A 15,144-nucleotide genomic window follows, 5' to 3' on the forward strand; every position below is an offset into this window, starting at 1 on the left:
CAGACCCTTTCGTCTGACCTGTCTGTGCCAACCAGACATCCCAATCTGACCTAGTACTATTTGCCAGCATTTGGCCCATATCCCTCTCAACCCTTCCTATTCATATGTTATCCAGGTGCCTTTTAAATGTTGTTATTATACCCATCTCCACCACTTCCTCTGGCAGCTCGTTCCATACACATACCATCCTATGGGTGGAGAAGTTACCCTTCAGGTTCTTTATAAACCTTTCCCCTCTATACTTCAACCCATACCTTCTAGTTTTGGACTTGCTCCACCCCAGGAAAAAGATTTTGGCTATTCACCCATGCCTGTCATGATTTTATAAACCTCTGCAAGGTCACCTCTCAGCCTCCAACATCTCAGGGAAAAAAAGCCCCAGCCTTCTAAAAGTGGCTTCATCAATGTTCGGTACAGTCGCAACATGATGTCCCAGTTCCTATACTCAATGTTCTGATGAATGAAGGCAAGCCTGCCAAATATCTTCACCACCTTGTCTACCTGTAACTTCACTTTCAAGGAACTATGCACCTGCACACCTAGGTCTCTTTGTTTGGCATCATTAACAAGGACCTTACCATTAAGTGTATAAGTCCTGCCCAGGTTTGCCTTACCAAAGTGCAACACCTCCCCTTTATCAAAATTAAACTCCATCTGCCACTCTTTGGCCCATTGACCCATCTGATCAAGACCCAATTTACTCTGAGATAATCTTCTTCACTGTCCACTACAGCATTTATTTTGGTGTTATCTGCAAACATACTAACCATGCCTTTTATATTCACATGCAAATCATTTATGTGAATGATGAAAAATACTGGACCCACCACTGATCCTTGTGGCACACCACTAGTCATAGCTTCCAGTCCATAAAGCAACCCTCTACCACCAGCCTCTGTCTCCTACCTTCAAGCCAGTTTTGCATCTAATTGGTTAGCTCCCCCTGGATCCCATGTGATCTAATCTTACTAACCACTCTACCATGTGGAACCTTGCCAAATGTTTTGCTGAGGTCCATAATTATCAACTTCTTCAAAGCCATTACCTTAAACAACATTAGAGTTATATCTTCATTAATCTTTATTCGTTTAAATGTTTAATTGCTCCACCATTAGCAACTGTGGCTTCGGCTGCCTGCATTGGACCTAAACTCCAGAATTCCATCTCTAATCTCATCCCGTGAATTTACAGTTGGATGTGGATGATCCACCTGTTGTGTGAAATCTAGTCCTATGTCTTTGACACAACATCCTGTGCTTTTTCAGAGTTCTAGATAATGAAACAATCTTTTTTTTGATTGGGAGGTGATGGTGTTGGACTGGGGTGGACAAAGTCAGAAGTCACACAACAACACTTCATCTGATGAAGGAGCAGCACTCCAAAAGTTTGTGATTTCAAATAAACTAGTTGGACTATAACTTGGTGTCATGTGACTTTAATCTTTTTTTCTTTTAGACATGGTTAAAATGCACATTTAGATTTTTCAATGAGTTTGCTTTTGCAAAGATGTTAATTATTATATTATCAGCCCTTTTGCATTTAAATAAATTTGTTTCTATACGAAATTAATATATCTCAATAGGCACAAAAGTCTACTCTGCAATGGGAAATCATGACTTCCATCCAAAAAATCAGCTTCCTGGTAACTATCACAAGATTTACAACAGAACTGCTGAATTATGGGCACCGTGGATGGACCATCAATCTATCGCTATCTTTAATCAAGGTCTGGCTAAAAGACAAACAGTCCTTTTTTTCACTGACACACAATCTAAATTCAAATTGTAGTTTTCTATTTTGCCTGTAGGGTTCCTGTTCACAGTTTTCTTCACACTCCCATGAATGAAAACTCATGTTAGATCAATGGTTAATTTTAAATCAGGGATTTATTGACTTTGTGTTAACCAAATGTATGAAGGGAAATAGGGCAGATAAGTGGTGACACCTCAGCCATGATTGAATTGAATGGCACAGCAGACTTAAAGGGCTAACGTCCTCCTATATTACAGCCTTACAGTTTAAATTAGCAACCTTCAAGAGTTGTCTAGACATATTGACAGGCTATTTGATAAGAGTGGCCATCAGAGCTGAGCCCAGATCTGTTCCCATCCCGAAGACATTAGCAGATAATGACAGGAGTCAAAAAGAACTTCTGCTGTTTGGATGTGACATTAAATTAGTATCTGGTCTGCTCTCTCAAGTGTAGTAAATGATCCTGTTACATCAACTTCAATAAGAGCTGAGGAATTTTTCACTTATTCTGGCCAATATTTATTACTTAACAAACACAACTAAAATTGACTTAATTGATATTTTTGCGACTTCATTATGCATAAATGGCGAGTATAGTGATTAAGGACATCCTGAGGTTGAACAGCACTTTATATTTATATTACACTTTAACAGATTAAAATATTGCAAAGCATCTCAGAAGCATTATTAAGTAAAATGTGACACATTTACATAATAATATGTTAGGGCAGGTGATTAGAACCTTGGAAAACATGACAGGTTTTTGAGGAGGGTAGAGAGATTGAGAGGTTTCAGGAGGGATGTCTCGAGCTTGGGTCTCATGCAGATTGGGAATTGCCATCAATATTGGAACAATCAAGTTTGGATGTGCAAGACACTAAATGTGGAGGACTGCAGAGATCTTAGGGCAAGGGAAGTTCAAGATGTAAAGTGAGGCCATGGTGCTTATTTCTTTAGATAATTATCTCATTCAAGTTACAAGGTGTTTCATGTTAAAATTCTACTAGCATCCAGTTTATAACAGACCAATGTGGAAATAGAATACCTTGTCTCAACTGAGTTCAGTCTGGAGTAGTGTTTGACTGTGCACTTGGTTTTCTGATTTTTTTATTCCACTAAAGGGAGAATAATTTTAATGAACAAATCCCCAAAAACACAATTGACAATTTGCCTACCATTCTTGACTGTCTCCATGATTTGGAGATGCCAGTGTTGGACTGGGGTGTACAAAGTTAAAAATCACACAACACCAGGTTATAGTCCAACAGGTTTAATTGGAAGCACACTAGCTTTCGGAGCGAAGCTCCTTCATCAGGTGGTACCACCTGATGAAGGAGCGTTGCTCCAAAGGCTAGTGTGCTTCCAATTAAACCTGTTGGACTATAACCTGGTGTTGTGTGATTTTTAACTTTGACTGTCTCCGGCATTTCGCTCTATTGCAATCCACTAACTACACTAGGCTGCTGATCAAAAACAGACAATGGAAATACAAGGCTGTTATGATGAAAAATTTGTAGTTTGCATATAAATGCCATTTTTGGAAGTTGGTTTTAAAAATAAAGGTAGATGTGTATTCATTACTTCTGTGAAGAGCTTATTTAAACAAACAAGGTCAGAATCCCTCTGGAATAGTGACTAAATCCAATATTTTGCCGGAAACTAAGTAACTGCAGAGTTCTCTGACGTTGATGAAAACAATGTTTGTACTGTTAGATTTACGCCAAGTCAGGCAAGTAGTTTACATAATTGGCTTTGGTTTTCAGTTCAGAAGACACCAGGTTGAATTTGGAAGCCAATATATTTTCTCAGATAGAAGGAGTTGGGGAACAAATCACTTCAGAATAGTTTAGTTTGTCAAAAAATCTGAAGGTTATTAGAACTAAGAGATCTTAGGTTCTTAGATTTGTTAAAAGATTCATTTGGGCCAATTTTGTAAAGGTCTGATTGAATTGTCCCACAGTCCAATAAACAGTTAGGTAGAAACTTAAGAGTTGAGATGGGGTAAATTCTCCCTGAAGTAAATAATGTAAGGAAATGGGTTCAGACTTTGTTTTACTGTGTATTAATATCATACACATCTTTGATGTTTAAATAGCCTGGTTGATTTTTTTTTGTTCTTTGATGTCAGAAACTTCTGTTTTAAAGAAAATCTGCAGTCTCACGAGAATATGATTGCAGCTAACTACCACATTAGAAAAGAAGATAATTGAACCAGATTTCATTCTGAGATATTACTTGTCCAGTAGTGCCATAGCTGGGACCATAACACTTTTACAATCTTGGACCTTCCCATTAAGCTTGAGGGACTTGACAGTTCGGTGCAAGAAGCTTGTTTCCCCTTGCAGGAGAGTTTAGGACCAAAGTTCTAAGGAATCACGGTTTAAAGGGGTCACCATTTTAAGACAAGAGATGAGGAGGAATTACTCTCTCAGAGGATGGTGCAGTTGTGAAATTCTTTATTTTGGAGGGCTGTTAAGGCTAGCTGCTAAGTATATTCAAAGCTGAGACAGACATAATTTTAATCAGTGAAGGAATCAAGGGTTATGAGAAAAGGCAGGAAAGTGGAGTTGAGGATTAGCCATTATCTCACTGAATGATGGAGCAGACTCAATGAAACTGCATTGGTTTTGATCATAGGGAGAAGCTGGCCATTGGCTTCCAAAAGAAATGTTCATCCACTACCCCAACATTTTCCATCCTGACCTCAAATTCTCCTGGATTATCTCTCACAACTCTCTCCATTTCCTGGACCTCTCCATCTTAATCTCTGGCAACCGACTCAACACTGACATCTACTTCAAAGCCACTGACTCCCACAGCTACCTTGACTACACCTCCTCCCATCCCATCCTGTAAAAATACAATCCCTTACTCCCAATTCCTCCACCTCCGCCGTATCTGCTCTCAAAATGAGCAATTCCACTCCAGAACACCCCAAATTTCCTCTTACTTTGAGGACCATAATTTCCATTCTAGGCCTCCTCCTCCACCACCTAAACAAGGCACCCATAAACTGGAGGAAGAACACCTCATCTTCCACCTCAGGAGCCTACAACCACATGGTTTCAACATTGAATGCACCAGTTTCCAAATCACCTCTACCCCCACCCCATCCCAGGTCCAACCCTCTAACTCGGCACTGCCCTCTTGACCTGACCAATCTGTCCATCTTCCTTTCCACCTATCCTCTCCACACTTCCTACCAACCTACCGCAATCACCTCCTACCTGCACCCACGGATCGCCATCCCACCTACCTTTCTCACAGCCCCAATCCCCCCTATTTATTTCTCAGTCCCCTTCCTCCCCAGTCCTGATGAAGGGTCATACCCGAAATGTCGACTCTCTTGCTCCGTGGATGGTCCCTGACCTGCTGTGGGTTTTTTTCCAGTGCCACACTTTATTGACTGACTCTCCATCATCTGCAGTCTTCACAACTTCATAGTTTCAACGAAAAAGGCAATACGAGGAAAAAATTAGAAAAACTAGGATTGATAGGAATTGTAAAGGAATGAGGGAGAATTGCCCATGGTTAAAATAACCATCTTACTGAATCTTGATTGACTTTAGGTGCTTTCTACACTGAGAAGCTGCTGGGTAGGACTGACCAGAGAATCATTGTTTTGAACACAAATCTGTACTACAGCAGCAATAAGTGTAATGTTGGGATTAATGACCCTGCTGGCCAATTTCAATGGCTTGAAGAGGTTCTTTCAAATGCAATGACAGCAAAAGAAAAAGTAAGTGGCAACTTGAAATATATATACATGTTACAGATTTATTTGAAAAACTGAAGTTGGTGAGGTCTTTTACACCATTGAAAAGCAAGTGTGGAATAAAACAAAGTTTATTGTTCCTACCTCTGAGCCAGGGTGTTCAGGTTTAAGTCCCACATGCTTCAGAGATGGTGATTGAAAATATCTATAGTTATGATGTGAAAAATATAAACCAAGCTTGTTTAAAAGACTTTTTTTTAGTAATTCCACTGCCATATAGGGAATTTGTAAAGAATGGTTTAGCTATTCATAAGATAGGGAAATTAAACCTGGAACAAATGTACTCAGATATACTAACACAACAGATAGAGAAGGCACACTTTTTTTTGTTGAATGAAGCAAGAACTAAAACAGAACTTTTCCTCGATTGTAGATGTTTTTAATTAACCTGTTGTTGCACATATCTGGAGTGGATGGTACTTAAACCTGAACATCCTAACGCAGGAACCATGTCAATGGGACTGTAAGGGTGAAAATTGTAAAATATGCATTAATTACCTGATTGATTATAGAACATCCTGAAGCTGTCTGTATGGTGGTGTCCAAAAAATTGACCAGCTATCACGCTGTGATACTTTTGGATAATTTCAACATATCTGTTATTGAAATGTTCTACAAACCAAGATGTCCATTTTTTCTTTTCAAAAAAGCCAGGTGGCACATGGCTCAGATGTAGGAACAACTTTATTGATATGCATGCCCACGGATATGTATGCTTAGCAGATCTTTTATCCTTATTTCCCTATGTCTCAGTTGTCCCTGTTACATGAAGTGAAAGAATCAGCTAACACCCTTCCTCTCCTTATTCTTTGGCATCACCATATCACCAATATGAATCATAACCATTTGAACAGTGGTGCCATCATACAAGTGCATACACACCACGCCACTGTCTTCAGGGAAATTTTACTGAATAATCATCAAGAGAATAAACATTGGCATTTCTCCCTCTCTCAAGATGTAGCAGCTGTTTATCACATGCCCAGCATTATTACTGCTCAGATCAGCTAATTTAAAATATCAAGGATGCTTTAATATTATCAATAGGAAGCAACTCCTTTTTAAACAATTAGTCAAGTGATAATTGTATTGATTGGTTTATGGACTAACTGTGTATTCTATAATTTATAGGTTTACATCATTGGGCATGTGCCACCTGGCTTTTTTGAAAAGAAAAGATGGACATCTTGGTTTGTAGAACATTTCAATAACAGATATGTTGAAATTATCCAAAAGTATCACAGCGTGATAGCTGGTCAATTCTTTGGACACCACCATACAGACAGCTTCAGGATGTTCTATAGTCAATCAGGTAATTAATGCATATTTTACAATTTTCACCCTTACAGTCCCATTGGCATGGTTCCTGCGTTAGTGTGAAGATCTGCAGAATGACCTACATTTACGCACTCACTGCATGAGCATTGGATTAATTAGACAACTGTTAGCTGGTTACTCAGTTAGTCAGCTGAGTCTGTTCCAAGTATCTGCCAACAACCATTTCCCACTCAATACCTGGTTAGTGATCAGGAGCATAAACGCTAACTGATGTTTCTTCCTTCCTGGTTGAAGATGCCCCCTACTGTTATCATAGAGCAATCGTGTGATTTTAAACTGGGCCTTTTAAGTCTGAATCAATAGATGTGGGACTGGAAAAGCACAGCAGGTCAGACAGCATGCGAGGAGCAGGAAAGTTGACATTTCAGGTCAAAACCCTTCGTCAGGATTGGGGAGGGGGAGGGGAGCCCAGAAATAAATAGAGGGAGGGGGGTGGGGCTGGGGGAAGGGTATGTGGGATAGGTGATAGGTGGATGCAGGTAGGTGGTTATTGTGATTGGTCAGTGGGAAGGGTGGAATGGATAAGTGAGTAGGAAAAAAGACAGGCAGGTCAGTTCAGGGAGCCAAGGAGGAGTGGTGGGGTGGACATGGGAAAAGGCTGGGGGTGGAAGGATTTTGAAGCTGCTGAAGTCAATATTGAGGCCATTGGGCTGTAAGCACCCTAAGCAAAATATCAGGTGTTGTTTCTCCAGTTTATGTTTGGTCCCACTCTGACAGTGGAGAAGGTCAAGGATGGAAATGGCGCCAGTGGAGTGGGAGGGGGAATTAAAATGGAAGACAATGGAAGTCAGTTTGGTTAGACCATGCAGAGCACAGATCTCCAAGTCTGTGTTTAGTCTTGCTAATGTACAGGAGACCACATTAGAGGGCGGCACGGTGGCACAGTGGTTAGCACTGCTGCCTCACAGCGCCAGAGACCTGGGTTCAATTCCCACCTCAGACGACTCACTGTGTGGAGTTTGCACGTTCTCCCCGTGTCTGCGTGGGTTTCCTCCGGGTCCTCCGGTTTCCTCCCACAGTCCAAAGATGTGCAGGTCAGGTGAATTGGCCATGCTGAAATTGCCTGTAGTGTTTGGTAAGGGGTAAATGTAGGGGTATGGGTGGGTTGCGCTTCGGTGGGGCGGTGTGGACTTGTTGGGCCGAAGGGCCTGTTTCCACACTGTAAGTAATCTAATCCAATCTAATCTAATCGGGAGCAACGGATACAACAGATAAGATTGAATGAAGTGCAGGTGAATTCTATCAGATCTGCAAGGATTGTTTAGGGTCTTGGACGGAGGTGAGAAGGGAGGCGTAGGGGCAGATATTGCACCCATTGCGGTTGCAGGGAAAGGTATCGAGGGTAGTAGAGAAGTTGGTGGGGAGCGTAGAGTTGACAAGGGAATTGTGGAGTGAATGGTCCCTGTGGAAAGTGGACAAGGATGGGGAAGGAAATATCTTTTTGGGGGTGGTGTCAAATTGTCGGTGGCGGAAATGTTGGAGGAGGATGTATTGGATTTGGAGGTTGGTGGGGTGGTACATGAGGACTAAGGGGACTCTATCTTTGCTGTTGTTGGGGAGAGGGGCTTGAAAGCAGAAGTGATGAAGCCAAATGAAGGAGATGTGGTTTAGGGCATCCTCAATTATTGAAGAGGTGAAACTACAGTCCCTAAAGTGGGAGGATATCTGGTATGTTCTGGAGTAGAACACCTCTTCCTGGGAGCTGATGTGGCTGAGGTGGAGGAATTGAGAGTAAGGAATAGCACTAGCTAGTTTTGAGAAGGTTTGTAGCTCAGGTTGAGATTCTGGATGTATGTTTGCTCACTGAGTTGGAAGGTTCGTTTTCAGACATTTTGTCACCATACTAGGTAACATCTTCAGTGAGCCTCCGGATGAAGCACTTGCTTTCTATTTATGTGTTTGGGTTTCCTTGGGTTACTGATGGCATTTCCTGTGGTGACATCATTTCCTATGGTGATGTTATTTCCTGTTCTTATTCTCAGGGGGTGGTAAATAGCATCCAAGTTAATGTGTTTGTTGATAGAGTTCCCGGTTGGAATGCCATGCTTCTAGGAATTCTTGTACATGTCTCTGTTTGGCTTGTCCTAGGATGGATGTGTTGTCCCAGTCGAAGTGGTGTCCTTCCTCATCCATATGTAAGAATAGTAGTGAGAGTGGGTCATTTTTTTGTGGCTCGTTGATGTTGATGAAGCCAAACAGAGACATGCATGAGAATTTCTAGAAGCATGGCATTCCAACTGGAACTCTATCAACAAACACATTGACTTGGATCCCATTTACCACTCCCTGAGAAAAAGAACAGGAAATAACATCACCAGAGGAAATAATGTCACCACAGGAAATGCCATCACCAACCCAAGGAAACCCAAACACATAAATAGAAAGTGGGCTATACCACCAGTGCTTCATCCGGAGGCTCACTGAAGATGTTACCTAGTATAGTGACAAGATGTCTGAAAACGATCCTTCCAGCTCAGTGAACAAATCTACATTCAGTTTGGAATAACATCTTTGCAGAAGGGTGAGTGTGGGTGAGAGGAGAATTAGTCAAGGTAGTTGTGGGAGTCATTAGGTTTGAAATGGATGTGATTGGTGAGTCGGTTTCCGGAGATGGAGATGGAGAGGTGCAGGAAGGGGAGGGAGGTGTCGGAAATGGTCCAGGTGAACCTGAGGGCGAGGTGGAAGGTGTTGACAAAGTTCATGAACTGCTCGAGCTCCTCTTGGGAGCACGATGCAGCACCAATGTAGTCATCCATGTATAGAGGAAGAGGTCCGGAATGGTGCCATTGTAGTTATAGAAAAGGGACTGTTCCACGAATCCTGCAAAGAGACCTGCATAGCTCGGGCCCATGGAGGAGCCCTTGGCCACCCCTTTAGTTTGTAGGAATGAGGAGGAATCAAAGGAAAAATTGTTGAGGGTGAGGACCAATTCTGCCAAGCGAATGAGAGTGTCAGTGGAAGGGGACTGGTTGGGCTTATGGGAGGGCAAGAAGCAGAGGGCTTTTAGGCCATTCATGTGGGGGATACATGTGTAAAGAGCCTGCACATCCATGATGGGCCAGGGAATTAAATGTTTTGGAAGAGGTGGAAGGTGTGGGTAGTGTCACAAATGGAGGTGAATAGTTTCTGGAGAGGGGTACAATTACAATATTTAAAAGGCACTCAGATGAGTATATGAATAGGGAGCGTTTTAAAGAAGATGGGCCAAATGCTGGCAAATGGGACTAGGTCTGATGTCTAGTTGGTGTGGATAAGTTGGACTGTAGGGTCTGGTTCCATTCTGTATGACTCTTTGACTCCATGACTCTATAAGTTACCTACCACTGATCTGTGAATCAATATTCTGGGTTCATGATACACTCTGTGTACTTGGTCACAAGATTCTAGTGGTAAGGGAGCGAGATGTGAATGGATAAGACAATTATATGGTCATCAGCATCTTGCTATTCGTGAGATCTTGCTCCTGATCTCCTTTTGAACATTATGAAAATCCATTACTATATATCCAAATGTTTCTGATCTAATCATTTTTTTAAGTATCTGTATGTTTAGTGGAATTACAACTCAGGAAAGATTTGCACTTTTCTCAAGCTTCCAGATGTCCCAAAGTGCATTCCAGATAATTAAATACTTTTTGAAGTGTAGTCACTGTTGTTGGACAGAGTAAGATACCACAAAAAACATTAACCAGATAACCTGTTTCATAACCAATAACTAGTAATGATAGAGGGGAAACTCTTGCCCAGGTCACAGGAAGAGCTGCATTGTTCTACTTCAAAATAGTGGGATGAGATCTTCTAAAATTAACTTAAGATAGCAGAGCCGACTAGCCTCAGTTTAATAAAACACCTGAAAGATAATACTTGTAAGAACGCACCATTTCCCAATTGCTGCATTAGACCATCACTTGGGATTGCAGACTTAAATGTCTGGTGTGGGATTCAAATCCATTGCCTTCTCACCTCAAAAGGCACTCTTGAATGTACACACGTGGCTTGATCCAACAGTTAGCTGTAGGAAAAACAGATTTGTGTTTTTTGGACTATTGACAGAAGACATAACTTTCAATTCAGAGATAGTATGCAGCAGGGAAAAGGTATGACCATAGATTTTAGTTAACTCTGTACGAACTATCTTGAGTAGCTTAGTTGTTTCATGTGTCCAGATGATGCTCAACATTTTGAATTGTACAGTTCTAGAACACCACCATACTTAACATATATTAACATGCAAATATATATACAGCACACTAATTAGGAACAGGAGGAGGCGGCTCTGACATATAATAAAATCATTACATTCCCACCTAGCCTCAATATCTCTTCAGCAGATTGCTTATCAGGAATCTAAATACCTCTGCTTCAAAAATATTTTAAAAACTGTTTCCATTGTCATTTGAGGCAGGTCATTCCAGTGACCCCGAATTCTATATTCTCCCACAAGAGGAAGCATCCTTTCCACACTCACCCTATCAAGACGCCTCCAGATTTTGTTTCACTCAAGTCTTCTCTTTGTCTTCTAAACTCCAGTAGATACAATCCCCAACCTGCCAACCTTTCTTCATAAGAAAACTCAATCATTCCATGTGTTGAAACTTCTCTGAACTACTTGCAACAAATTTACATCCTTCCTTAATCAGGGAGCCTAATACTGTATGCAGTACTACACGTGCGGTCTCACGCATACCCTGTGTAAAAGGTTAGGCAATGGCCTAATGATATTATCATTAGACTATTAATCCAAAGAGCTCTGGAATGATCAGATAACCTGGGTTCAAATCCCACCATAGCAGATGGTAGAATCTGGATTCAAGTAAAAATATGGAATTAAGAGTTGAATGAGGACCATGAAACCATTGTTGACTGTCAGGAAAAACCCATCTAGTTCACAATATCCTTTAGGAATGGAAACTGTAATCCTTGCCTGGTGTGGTCTACATGTGACTCCAGACCCACAACAATGTGATTGACACTTAACTGCCCTCTGGGCAATTAGGGATGGGCAACAAATACTGGCCTAGCCAGTGACACCCACATCCCATGAATGAATAAAGGATATTGAAACATGACCTCTCTAATTTTGTATTTGATTTCCCAAAATAAATATACAGATGGAGAGTGGGAAAAATTCAGTCTGACACATTAGCTTCATTTTCCTGAATCAAGTTAGTTTTTCAGTTAGACACTCTCTGAACTCCCTGCATTGGCTAGGGTGAGTGTAATGGCCATCAATCAGGAGAAGGTGCAAAGGAAGCTGAAAGGTTGAAAGGTAGATAATACACCTGGACCAGATGGTCTACATCCCAGGATACTGTAGGAGAGAGCTAAGGAAATTGTGGTGATCTTTCAGGAATCACTGGAGTCAGTGAAGGTCCCAGCAGACTTGAAAATGGCTAATGTAATACCCCTGTTTAAGAAGGGAAATTATAGACCAGTTAGTCTGACTTCAATCATTGGTGAGATTTGGATTGATTAAGTCAATATTAAGAATGAGATACTTGGAAGTGCTCAATAAAATCGAGATGAGTCAGCTTGTTTCATTAAGAGGAGGTTATACCTGACAAATCTGTTAAAATGATTCGGGTTCAGAACATGCAAATTACACAAAAAGGAGCCAGTGGATGTGATCTATTTAGATTTCCAGAAGCCCTTTGACAAAGTGCCACACAGAAGGCTGCTAATTAAGATAAGAGCCCACAGCATTACAGGCAAGATACTGGCATGATACTGCTGACTGGCAGAAAGGAGGGATAAAGGGGTCTTTTTCAGGATGGCAGCAGGTGACTAGTGAATTTTGGCATGGGTCAGTGTTGGAACAGCAACTAATCATGTTATATACATTAAAAATCTGGACAACGGAAAGTGTGATAATGAGAGTTCAGAGTCCTTACACCTTGTTAGAATGAAAGGTACAGCTGGTAAGATTAGGGAACAATGGATGAATAAGTATATTAAGGTTCTGGTCAAGAGTAAAAAAGAATCAGATATTAGATATAGACTACTGGATTCAAATGAATCTCTTGAACAGTATAAAAAGTGTAGGTGAATTCTTAAGAGGGAGATCAGGAAGACAAGGAGAAGATATGATATAGCTTTAGCAAATATGGTTAAGAATAATTCAAAGAAATTCTACGGGTACATCAAGAGCAAGAGACCAACTAGAGAGAGTAGGGCCCCTTAAAGATCAAAGAGATCATCTTTGTGTTGAACTTTGGAGATGGAAGATATTAAATGCATATTTCATAAAATTTTCACTGTGAAGGGAAAAATGGAGGCTGTAATTTCAGTAAAATAAATATTGATGTTTTGAAAACAATTAACATGATAGAAGAGGAAGTGCTTGGAGGTCTTAGAAAAGATAAAGGTGGATAAATATCTGAGACCTGATCTTGTATATCCCAGGATATTGTGGGAAGTTAGGGAGAAAATTGTGGGGCATCTTTCAGAAATATTTATAACATCTACAACTATGGGTGAGGTGCTGGATGACTGGAGGGTGGCTAATGACCTCATAGGGGTTCATAAAATTATGAGGGATATAGATGGAAGGTGCCTTTACCTGGGGTGGGGCATATTTTAAGGTGAGAGGAGAAAGATTTTAGAAAAACATGAAGGGCAAGCTTTTTACAGAGAGAGTGGTTCATGTGTGAAAAGAACGTGCAGAGGAAGTGATGGATATGGCTAGAGTTACGACGTTTAAAAGACACTTGGATAAATACATTAATAATAAATGTTTGGAGAGAAATGGGCCAAGTGCAGGCAGGTGGGACTAATTTAATTTGGAATTATGGTTGTCATGGACTGGTTGGAACAAAGGGTCCATTTCCACGTGTATTGCACTGTGACTATGAGAAGGAACTGAAAGCATAGTTGTTTTCAATCTCATTCTTCTACTTTCTCCCTGTAAGCCTTGATCCCCTTACTAATCAAGAACCTGTCCATCTCTGTCTTAAAGACACTCAAGACATGGCCTCCACAACCTTCTGCCATACTGAGTTCTACAAATTCACCACCCTCTGGCTGAAGAAATTTTTCTTTATCTCAGTTCTAAAGGGTTGTCCCTTCACTCTGAGGATGTGCCCTCAGGTTTTAGGATCTCCCAGTAATGAAAACACAATCTTCAAGTCCACTCTGTCCAGGCCTCTCAGTATTCTGTAATTTTCATTGAGATTCCCTGTCATCCTTCTTAACTCCATTGAGTACAGGCCTGGAGTCCTCAGCTACTCATCATGTGATAAGCCCTTCATTCCCAGGATCATTCTTGTGAACCTCTGTGAACCCCCTCCAATGCCAGCACATCCTTCCTTAGATTAGATTAAATTCCCTACAGTGCGGAAACAGGCCCTTCGGCCCAACAAGTCCACACCGACTCTCCGAAGAGCAACCCACCCACCTACTCCCAATTCACCTGGCCTGCACATCTTTGGACTGTGGGAGGAAACCGAAGCACCCGGAGGAAACCCACACAGACAGAGGGAGAATGTGCAAACGCCACACAAACAGTCGCCTGAGGCTGGAATCAAACCTGGGATCCTGGTGCTGTGAGGCAGCAGTGCTAACTACTGGGTCACTGTGATGTAGGGCCCAATACTGCTCACAATATTCCAAATGCAGTTTGACTAAAGTTTTACTCAGCCTCAGCAGTACATCTCTGCTCCTGTATTCTCGCCCTCTCAAATTGAATGTTAACATTAAATTTGCCTTCTTAACTGTCAATTAAGCCTGCATGTTATCCTTAAGAGAATCCTGAACAAGGATTCCTAAGTCCCTTCGTGCTTCAGATTTCCAGAGCCATTCCCCATTTAGATGATAGTCTACGTCTCTATTCTTCCCACCAAAGTGTATGACCTCACGCTTTCCTACATATTTTGAAACCAAGACATTGGAACAGAGAACTTTAACATTTATGACCAAACCTACTGCTTTCGACTTCATCACTTTTGTATTTGAGAAACTAAGATTAGGGATCAAAGAGCTTAAAACAGAACATCCCAAAGTTGAAAATGGGGAGAGAGAAGTTATAGATTCAACTTAGGAAAAAATAATTAGACAATGTCAAACTTTGTTTAATGTTTAAATTTGGGACAGAGAAGTGAAAGAGGTAATGAGTTAACAGATTGTAGGTAATTGCAGCAACTCCACTTTCTTCATGAGGATGTAGGCAAGACGATAGGAGAATGGCCTTCAAAGGGGCAAGAAGTTCAGATAAATAGGTTCTGATGGGAAGAGGCTAAAGTTTGAGGTGAGAAGGAATCACATGCGCATCATATATATTCCAAG

At 41.1% G+C, this 15,144-nt stretch overlaps 1 protein-coding gene across 3 annotated transcripts in view; it reads left to right on the top strand.

Moving 5' to 3' along the window:
• LOC140453416 (acid sphingomyelinase-like phosphodiesterase 3b) overlaps positions 1–15,144 on the top strand; it is a 67,166-nt gene that overhangs the window by 30,296 nt on the left and 21,726 nt on the right. For all 3 annotated transcript variants that reach the window (XM_072548068.1, XM_072548069.1, XM_072548067.1), the window contains exons 4-6: positions 1,583–1,726; positions 5,322–5,491; positions 6,659–6,839. In XM_072548068.1, coding sequence (XP_072404169.1) covers positions 1,583–1,726; positions 5,322–5,491; positions 6,659–6,839 — 495 coding nt within the window. The remainder of the gene's footprint in view (positions 1–1,582; positions 1,727–5,321; positions 5,492–6,658; positions 6,840–15,144) is intronic.

The sequence above is a fragment of the Chiloscyllium punctatum genome, chromosome 27 (assembly GCF_047496795.1).
Source record: "Chiloscyllium punctatum isolate Juve2018m chromosome 27, sChiPun1.3, whole genome shotgun sequence".
NCBI classification, from domain to species: domain Eukaryota; kingdom Metazoa; phylum Chordata; class Chondrichthyes; order Orectolobiformes; family Hemiscylliidae; genus Chiloscyllium; species Chiloscyllium punctatum.